This window comes from Merops nubicus, unplaced genomic scaffold (genome assembly GCF_000691845.1).
Source record: "Merops nubicus isolate BGI_N331 unplaced genomic scaffold, ASM69184v1 scaffold9710, whole genome shotgun sequence".
NCBI lineage: Eukaryota > Metazoa > Chordata > Aves > Coraciiformes > Meropidae > Merops > Merops nubicus.
Window position 1 is genome coordinate 78,283 of NW_008583535.1, and position 10,579 is coordinate 88,861.

Below are 10,579 nucleotides of genomic sequence, written 5' to 3' on the forward strand. Positions count from 1 at the left end.
ATATTCCCAGTCAAAGCTCGCACCCTGCTGCTTTCTACATCAAACACCTGCTGTTCTTCACTCCTGGAATAATCAGATTGCAGTAACAACATAAGACTTACAAAATAAAAATCCTCTGTAACACAGCAGAAGTGTTTTCCAAATATAACCCTTACCATAAAAATTTTAAATATATATTTGAACACACTTTCAGCTTTCAAATACACATTCCTTACATAGTGACAATAGCAGAAAATGTTCCTGTTCATTGGTATTTTTTATTATTAACTCTATTTGCTCAAGAAGGTATCATCAGGGTCTATATTCACCTGGAAGATGCTGGTATCAAATTCCTCTCACAATGCCTTCTTGTTACTTGCAGTCTAAGATTTTACTAGAAAATAAATCATTTACTGGTACACTGCTGCTTAAATAGTATTTGAAAATATAAACCAAATTGTAACTGGGTTTGCCAGATGTGCAGAAACAACCTTGACAGTCTGGACTGCATCCAGCCTGGAGTTCAGACATCTGGGTTCAAGTGAATCCTGAGCCATTATAAGTCCTGGTATTATGTTCCCACAGGAAGAGAGTGCTGCAGAGCAGTTCTGGCCAACACCATCAGGCTGTCTGCATCATGCCAAGCCTGAGGAGACAGAGGTATCATCCAACCTGTGGTTCTGCCTCTGCAACAGAGCAGGTCTTAACCTAAATCTCATTACTCCAGAGCGTATATTCTTCATGTCTGTACTTAAGTCCAGACAGGTTAACAAGTCTAAGCATGAATGAAACACTTGTATCAAATACTGAAACTGATAGTTCAAGCAGTGAGGTGACCTCAGTGGGAGGGAGTCAATTCTGACACCATAAACAACACTTAATTGCAGCATTAATTCTCTATAAAAATTGCCTATTTGCAGGAGCAAATACGGAAACACTATTATGAATGTCTGCAAATGATAATGACAGTTCCTTCAGCTACGAGCATGAAAAAGGTTATGAGAGCATCACTAACTTGTCCTATGCCTAGTCCACATCTGACCAGATCTCCCCAAGCACTATGGCAGTTTAAGACAAGAGAGATCTAAGTAACATTTAGTTGAGAAACTGCAAATAAATTTTAAGCTACCACCAGGTAGTCAGGACATGCATACTGTCAGCTGCTGTGGCTAGTGATTTGATAAATGCTGGAAACACACTTGCCTTGAATATGCCCTTCACCTAAGTCTAGCATACACGCAATATTTTAAACATACTAATTTTGCTTGCAAACAAAACCAATATTAAATTGAGGCAAGTGGTCTTGAATCACGGTGACTCATTTTTAAGAAGCATTCTGAATTCTGTACATAAAAAGTACTCATGTCAGTGACAACCGACATATACATATACTGAATGCATATTCAATGGAAGTATCTCTAACCACATGAATTTTCTCAGAAAGTTAGGGTTCGAAAAACAAGAAAAATTAGAAATTTTTTCTAAGAAAATTCATGTGGCTAGAGGTACTTCCATAGTATATGCATTCAGTAATGCCTGATTAATAAATAGTAGGAATTACGCTATTGTATCCAAACCTACACTCTAAACCATGTTTCTGGCTTATACTCTACTACTTAAGCAAAAAAATTCAGCTGAAAAAGAAGACTGAAATAATGCCCTTTCAAAGTATTAAAATTATTTAAGTTTTGCTCTTTTATTTAAACAGTTTGTAAATTAAACTTCCACTCCAAAGCATAAGAAATATCATTAAGACATGAGAATAACCAGTAAAAGGTTTTGACAAAAATACCAGGAAGTTAAGAAACAAGCTTGAAGTAACCCAAGTAGCTTACTTCAAGTAACATTCCCAAGATTATTATCTAACACAGACTGTTTGAGGTCCTTGCGTTATTCAATCCCACTAGAGACTGGCAACTCCTGCTGACATATATAAGGTCTGGATCCAACAATTTCACATGCTCAGACAAATCTATGAATCCACATAGAGTTGCCCTGAATATGTGAAAATGAATCTTGTTCTGTCAGGCTGTCCACCTGGGCCCTTAACCTCCTTCAGAAGCGGGATGGCCACCAGTTGCAGAAGCAAACTGAAATACGGAGGACAAGTAAGCACATCTTTTTTCCACACAAAACTGCTGGTTTACAATTTCTCTGTGCCTTGAACTCTCCTAGGCTTTATCCTTCATCCATTTTTAATATAAAGCAGTAGTAATGGAAACTTCTGAAAATTTGTTCAGTGTTGTTCAGTGTGTCTACAGCTGACTATACACTTCAGTGTGGTTTTCTGACTAAGTAAGAAGATTGCATTGGCTTACTGTGCTCTTAAAGATGAAAAACAAGGTGATCTGGCTTGAGACAGTACACCATGGATTCTAACAAGACACCTTAAAATTAGGACAGGGATACTTTGGATGTCATTTTCTGAATACTAAGTCTATACTGCAAATACACAGTACTATGTATTCAGAACGCCAGTATGTAATGAGAACTCTAAAGACAGTGATCTAGAACCCTAAATCCTTTTCACTATTACTTCTGGTCTTCATAAATTATTTTATAAATCAGATATTACTTTACATATTATTCAAAAATAACATACTACATGGAATCTAAAACCTCTAAAAGTAGATGCATTCTTTATGGTAGAAACAGCTTTCAAATGAGCTAATTTAAGAATATGAATAATTTACACATACATGAGTTTAGGAATACATGAAACAAACATGAAGTCTTCCAGCAAAATAATACCTCCTTTAACCAAGTTAGGTCATGCTTTTAGCCACAGTCTACTTCTTATGCTCTCTTAATCATTTCTGTTTGGATGAAGACATCTGTGCTACCCAGCACAAATGTTACCCAGTGCATGGAACTTCACATGCCATGGAAATACATGGGAATACTTTTACATTAAACATTTCCTTGGAACCACAGCTGCCTGAAAATTAGATTTAAACTCTCATATATTTTCCTAATAATAATCACTTTCTGAACATTCTAAAATACTTCCCACTGCTGAGCTTTCTGAGCCCAAAATGAGAAAATCCACTACTGTTGTCCTGGTTTGAGTTAGAACAGGACTAATTCTGTTCAGTGACTTTACTTTTCAGCTCAGTCTCTTCTAACTGCACTTTCTGAAGTTCACAGCAGATTTTCACAAACAGTGTCTGCTCCTAGCAGTGATAACACTCCGTGTTTAGCGTTACCATCAAGGACTGGTGTGCAGACCAAGGTCACTGCTAAACCCTGTGTACCACTCCAAGGGGGCAGAAAGTAAAAGCTGCACTTGGAGGGAGGAGCAGACAGGACAGGTGACCCTAAACTGACCAACAAGGTGTTTGATCCCATATCCCTCATATTTAGAGTAAAGCTGAGGGATGACAAGGGTAAAGCTCTCTTCTTCAATGGCTAGCATTGGAGGAGGACTCTGTCCATTCTGACATCACTCCTGATGTGTGTTCCTGAACTGAGTTCCAGAATCCAGCTCCTGTAACCAGTTGCCATCTGCCACTGAGTCCAGCCTGGGACTTATTCCCCAGGGCCTGCTCTCCAGCATCACGAGTGACGGTGATGAACTGCCATCAGAGGAGCTGGATTTGATACTGGTTTTGTATATATTGGTATATATTCCATTTTATTATCGTTTTCTTCAAAGCAGACTTAGTTCTATTCTAATCCACAAGCCTTTCTCCCTTATTCCCTTTCTCTTCCCCTTTGGGAAGGGAGAGGGGTTAACAGGGAGAATCTGTTGTAGGTCTAGGTGATGGCTCTGACCCTAAACCTTGACAGCTGTAGAAAATTTGAGCACTCAAGACAGCTTGACACCTGGTAGAGGACAGAGGTGGGTCAGAATGCAAAAAGTTGGTTTCTGCTTGACTCTACTACAAGCACCAAAATACTTCTTCTTTTAAGGCTTGCTCCTCTCAGAATTAGACTAACTTCTTTCCCCTGAGGTGAAGTTCTTCTCTCTTCGGTCAGTTCACCACTGTTTCTTCTTTTCTTCAGTATGACATACTCAGCTTAGGCAATGACTCAGCCTTGCTGCCTTTCACCCAACATCCAAAGGCCCCAAAATGCTGCTTATTGCAGGCTCTTTCACAAGAAGGCCAAACCTGCAATCCATCCACAAATGTAACATCCACTAAAGTAAATATGAGTTTGGAAGCCAAAAAGCCTGCCAGACAAGACCTTCAATTTCCTCACAACTGCTCACTGGATTATAGAGCTTTCCTCATAACTTCAGACAATTTATAGCATAAACAGGGCCCAGCAGATGGAAACTGCTGGAATGAAACTTCAGTAAGTAGCAGTCTGTAATTCTGGGGCACTTGGTAATGAGAAATATAGAGGGAGAGGCTGAAACAGGAAACAGTCTCAAGGAAATGAACTGACTGCTTGTCAATTTTATTGTAATGAAACTGAAGAAAAAGCCCTCCTTGCACTAGAACTCATCTCATGAACTACAAGGGTTCTTCAAAGTCATATGACATGTTAATTAGGTCATAGTCTTACCTGACCACCCTGAATGAACAGAACAACTCAAAACATTCACTAAGGGAAAAAAAAGATCACTTATTTGGCAATACTAAAGCCTAGCAGGACAAGTGGAATAAAAGGAATTCTTAAAATTTTGCTTGTGAGCAATACTGTCAAAAGATTACTACTTGTTTTAGAATAAAACTTTGCCGAGTTTGAGACAGATGTGAACCAAGGACTATGCAGAATGTGACTGGAAGTCTCTTACAGACTAACAGTCAGACTGCAAAATACAACTAATGCCTTAAACACAACATACTCTGAACTATTACAAATTCTAATACAAGTAAAATTGTCTTCAATATTGACTGCCAATTGTCCTATTAAACGTGTTCTAACCAGCAGCTGTATTAAAAAATATCCATTAGTAGGAATCGTCACTTAAAAATAACTCTGTGATAGATTTATTTCAATGGAGTGGTACCTCCCAAACTCAGTGCTCTGGAAGGCCCTGCCAACACTGGATGATCAAGGTGTTTCTGTACAGTAAAGGATGATACTGTAACCCTCTGCAGGGTTCCTGCCTCTCTGAGAAAGTCTTGTGCCACCCCTTGTGAATGCTTCTGGAGCATGGCGGGAGCAATGGACACATGACACTTGCAGTCCCAAATAAACAGCAGGAGCATGACGAAATCAAAAGCGCCAGTCGTGGTGTGGCCAGAGCCTGGCTTAAGGCTGCCTTAATACCACAACAGAAATATACGTAAGAACAGACAGCAACCAAAAGCACTGAAGGTGACAATTTAACTGGAAAGCACTTGACACTAAAGTTAACTTGCAAACACTATGTTAACGTACTGGCACCCAGAACCCCACGACAAGCAGCTCCGCTCCCGCTGAACAGCAGCACCGAGGGCAGAGGGGAAACACACAGCAATGGGCATGCCAGATGGCACTTCAGGACATCAGGTACAGAAGCAAAAAAAGAATTCTGCTTCACCATGAGACCTTCCATGCTACTAAACTCTTCAAAGAAAATAAGTGTGTGAGGACCAAGAGATGGGCAAAGCTGTTGAGAAAACATCAACTTTCTCCTGTTCCATCTCACTCGTTTTCCTGACATGAAAGGAAACCGAAAGAGTCAGCTAAGGCAAGAGACTGGCTCAGTCCTTGGCCAAGGTCAGAGAGGAACTGAAATGAGAGCACCATGGCACTGACTGCAGGCTCCAAGGGGGCCAACCAGTTTATGCTTCAACTGGCAGAAACTCTGGATATAGAGAGGCATGCAGCCTCTTTTAAAGAAATCAGTCCTGAAAGTGGGGATGTGGTGTCCATAGTGCTTTTATCTGAAAAGAACCCAAAAGCAAAACGGTTGAGCACAGCAGTTTAACAGCCTACATAACTATGACCAAAAAAAAGTTATTACATGGAAACTGCAAAACTAGTGAAAATTGTACTGAATTCAGACCTATCCACTACAAGTCTGCATGAACTAAACTCTAATACCACATTCAATGGACACCATTTTAGCTACTTCTTTTTTTAAAAGTGTTCACTTAGCCATGGAAATCCCCATCAAATTCTTTTTCCACAAGAGTAATCCAAAATGTTAACCTGGTCTGTGTATCAGGGATATGACAAGTAGCTGAGGGTAATGCAACATATCTAGGTCTGAAGCACTTGGCGTTTCTTTGTAAATAACATCTCAAGTTGCGTTATTCAACAGCACTTCCAAGAATAAATGGGAATTAGTTCAGCAAGTTTGTGTAATCTTTCTTTCCCTTAGCAATTCGTTAAATCTGTCTGTTCCTAAGAAGAAGTCTGACCAGTGTTCCATTCTAATTAAAACCACAATTAATAATCGTAATATATACATATATTTTTACTAGAGAAATTACTGGCTCTTAATTTCAAATTTACTAGTCCTGCCCTTTTATTTTAATGATTTGTAACTCAATAGTCTGTTTTGGGTGGGGTTTTTTTGTGTGTTTGTTTTCTAATTTCTGCTGGGAATAAAAGAAGCTTTTTGTCCATGCAAGTACTACCAGCACATGATCAAGAGATCAACAGTAAAATAAAAGATGTGAATGAAATATGAGAATTTCTAATCCCACTTTTAAATGCAACTGTTTAAAAATTATAAACAAGGCATTTCTACAAAAGGTAAAAAATTACTTTCTGATGCTGGTACTTGCAAAGGGCCTACTTTCCTTTTCACTCTTTGAATTTATAGCAATGCTGACTTCTACACCAAGCAATTCCTCTTCCCTGTCATCTACTCAAATTTTCTAAACCCAAATTCTCAAAGACAACAAGTGGGTGTTCACTTCAATCAATGTGGAGAGATTTGGCATCCTGAAGGATGCACTGTTTCCTACTACTCCCGCTCCTTGAGTTTGCAACATTTTTATACCTCGTAGGGACCTCAGCACACACCAAATCTCGCAGCCCTAGTGCAGGCACTGTGTAAATTGAAAATGTTGCCTGCTAAAGGACTACAGAATTGGTTCATAATACTTAGAATTAAGCTTGGAAAAACTAATGACTACTTTTCCCCAGGACTCCGATCAGGTCTTCGGGGTTTTCCACACCTTCCTGTCTGCTTGCTTCCCCCAGGGACCCAAAAAACTGAAAGATAAGCCAATTAAGTGCCTTTCCTGTAGCTTACAGAGGACAAGGACACAATTATTCTAGAACATGTAACATGCACTTACCAGACCATTGCAGTTGCTTAAGGCCACTTTAGTTGTACTGTGTTGGTCTTGCAAATATCCTGTGTAATGACAGTGGTCTAAAAAATCGTGTTTCCATTGCGGTCCATCTCTCCCCCAGTATTCTACTGTAAAATGTCTGGACACCAAATCTGTGTTGAGAGTCAGGTTTAAATGAAAGTGCTTGCCATAGGCAGAAAGTTTAAAAAATAATTTAGATGCTGCCAGTTCTTGGTCATAAGGGTCTGTGCTCCTCCTCCTCCTTGAGGGTTTAGCATTTTTCACAGTAAAGCTGAGGAAGGCTCCATTTTGATCAACCCTTATTGGGATTGTTAGTTGGTAGTGTTCAAGGTAAGACAGGAATTCCTCTTTGTAATCACAAGGTAAGACAGTCCAGGGAGTGGGCATAGAAAAGAAGAAAATATAAGAGGAAACAACAAGTAGCAGTATAAACATAAACCATATTTGGCTAAGCACCCTCATGAGTAACAATAATTTGCAGGTAAACGCACAATGTAGCATATTAGTAAATAAAACAAAACATTGTTTTATTTATTTTTAAGTCAAGAAAATGTGTTCAGTTTCCTACTAACTTGATGTCACTGGAAATAAAAGAAGTTTTTAACTACTTATCTTTTCCTATTTGTCCAAAATACATCAACATTTGGGGCAAAATTCTAACCTAACAAGAACACATGCTTCCCAGTGATTCCTTTCAAAGACAAAAGCTATTAGATTCACCTGCAAGAATAACAGCAGTAGTAATGTAAAGCATTATTGTAAAAACATGTACAAGGCTCTTCATTTCATTAAAAATCTGTAAATATTAATGGATCAAAGAAAGGCTACATCACTACTTTCTAGTCTAAAAACATATTAATGTTGTTATGGCAGGTCTCTAAACTATTACTAAGTACAACATTTTACTAGATATAATTTGCAAGGCGTTCCTACAGTTAAAAGCAAACAGAAATTTTAAAAATTAATCAAATTTGCTGTATTTAAACTTCCATGACAATGAATCATGATAACGCTAAAAGCAGAGCCCATATGATCTCATGAATTATATAACTGCTGTACAGACAATACTACCCAAACGCAATGCAGAAATAGATGCTTCTTGTCTGCTACAGAGCTTGGTCTCCTACCTTGAGAACTATATGAAAGCCTGTTGTCACTGTGAAATTCCGATGAAACCATAACTAGGCTCAAAATCCACGTCCACGTCTTCCAAAAAATTTCCATAATTCAGAAAAACAGAAAGTTCTTTTTTTTTTTCCTCCTTTCAGAGCTACGTGTGTGCTATAGAGTTAGCTCCACTCCAGAACCGTACCATAACAGGTATATTTATTTTATACAACTTCCAAATTAACTACTGGATGTGCCACTTTTTAACAGGTATTCTGTTCCAACAACCTGCACCTTCTTCTACATCTGCAGTCATTTTCTCACTTCAGAATAAGCATTTGTAAGATTCCTCAAGATATCAGTAAGATGTTAGACTCGACAGTTACTGAACTTGTTCCATTTCTTTTCCTGAAAAGCAAAAGAAAATTAGTCAAGGCAAATTCTTTCTACTAAAACAGATCTATACTGCAAAACACTAAGCCATCATAGTAAACTACACTATGTAGTGTAACATTTCAGAATAATATTCAACCATTATCATTATCAAAAATTATCACTTTTATGGTCCAAGGTCACAGTCCTACAAAAATTATGCATTACCATTAACCTTGAAGAGCAGATCCATATGGCTCAAGATACATATAGCAACTTCACATTAAATGGGCAAAAAGATTCATAAAATTATGATTCTTGTTTCTCAGATACTGTGTTCAGACTTGTAACAGCTATAATCAATGCTATTCACTCATGGATTTCAGCAGTGAATAGCTAGATCCAATACACTGGTAGACAAAAGAAGAGCCTGGGCAAGAATCCAGAGTACACTTATCTGATCTTTCTGCAGCATGTATTCTGTTATTGCTTGTGCCTGGGTTCTGCTTTTGCAGGCAGACTTCTCATTCACTTAAATGGGAATGCTGTATATTCTAATACCAAAGAACAAATTTCAGTATCTAAAGCCATTCATCATACACATTTTCATTTTTAAAATATTTGTTGTTTAAAATGTTTTAAATGTATCTTAACTAAAATTTGCTGTAGTAGAATATAATTTTTATTTTCACTTTCCAGGTCATGGGATTGAACAAGTAAGAGGCTACCTGACCTTTTTTTTGCTCCCCATTTAAAAGATCTTTGTAGTAATGCTAAAATTGCTCTAGCAATTTAAAACTGCAGCCAGGGATTATACAGAAGATCTACACAGTCAACTAACAGTCCAGTATCATGGGATACCAAACAATGTGTTGTGTCAGCTGGTAATAATCAGTTCTCTTAAGCACTTGCACCACACCTGTGCAGACAATACAGAAACACAACACCTAAGAAGAGAAGTCTGTTTAAAAACAAATTTCCAAAAGCATACAGCATCACTTACACACACACAAGATAAATCTGCCTTTTGAAAATTCAGGGAATGATTCACAACATTCATTCAGTCATTCGGCTGCATCCAGCAGATTATTTGTGAAGTTAGAAGAGCTGTGGCATATTATCTAAAAAAAAACCCCATGCAAATCCTGTTTACTAACATCAACAGTGAATATTAGGGAACATCTTTGCCAACTGGAAACTTATCTAATTATTACTGTGTAAAGGAGGTTGATTTGATCATTCCAATACCTACTTCCTAAGAGCACACACAGATTTAATAAGATACTTTGCAAGCATATCTTTGGCTTAGCAGTATTTTGTTTTTTCTGGAGAACCATAAGGATTTGCCATTCACATTCATTGAGGTCTCAAAGCATATTAATAAAATCTCAGGTCTAGCCTTCCACATAAAACCTTTATTTCCTAGCTAATATTTAGTTAGAGCTTTTAGACTTTTACAAGTTTAAAAGAGACAGAATCAGCTCTTCTTTCCAGCTACATTAGTACACTAAATAATGCACCTTGTTTCTTATCTGAGAACATCCAATTTCAAATTCCTGTCACTGAATGCCTGTTAATGCCTGCACCCTTGCCTGTTAATGAGCTGCTTTCTTCTCCTTACATGGATAGTTACAATCTGATACAAGTACCTCTTGGTGCTTGTATCAGAATCTGATAAGCAGCTCAACCCATTTAATTTACCTCACTCTGTACAATCTGTCTCCAGATGTCTAAATACTTCTGCAGCTTTTTTCTGAACCATTTCCAAATTGTCAGCATCATTTTTTTAATGCACAGACACTAGAACTGGACACTGTAGTCCAGTAATGGCTCATTACTGCCATATATAGAGGTAACATTGCCTCGCAGCTTATACTTAGCCAAAAAATCACGAGGAGCTCATGCTCAGCCTG

General features: G+C 38.0%; 1 protein-coding gene across 1 annotated transcript in view; it reads right to left on the bottom strand.

Moving 5' to 3' along the window:
* The window catches only part of LOC103773745 (A disintegrin and metalloproteinase with thrombospondin motifs 6-like), a gene marked incomplete at its 3' end in the record, with an annotated part of 81,313 nt that extends 72,902 nt beyond the window's left edge, over positions 1-8,411 (bottom strand). The window contains exons 1-2 of the mRNA XM_008941126.1: positions 8,315-8,411; positions 7,170-7,534 (exon numbers count right to left, since the gene is read on the bottom strand). Coding sequence (XP_008939374.1) covers positions 7,170-7,534; positions 8,315-8,411 — 462 coding nt within the window. The remainder of the gene's footprint in view (positions 1-7,169; positions 7,535-8,314) is intronic.
* Positions 8,412-10,579: the final 2,168 nt, after the last annotated feature.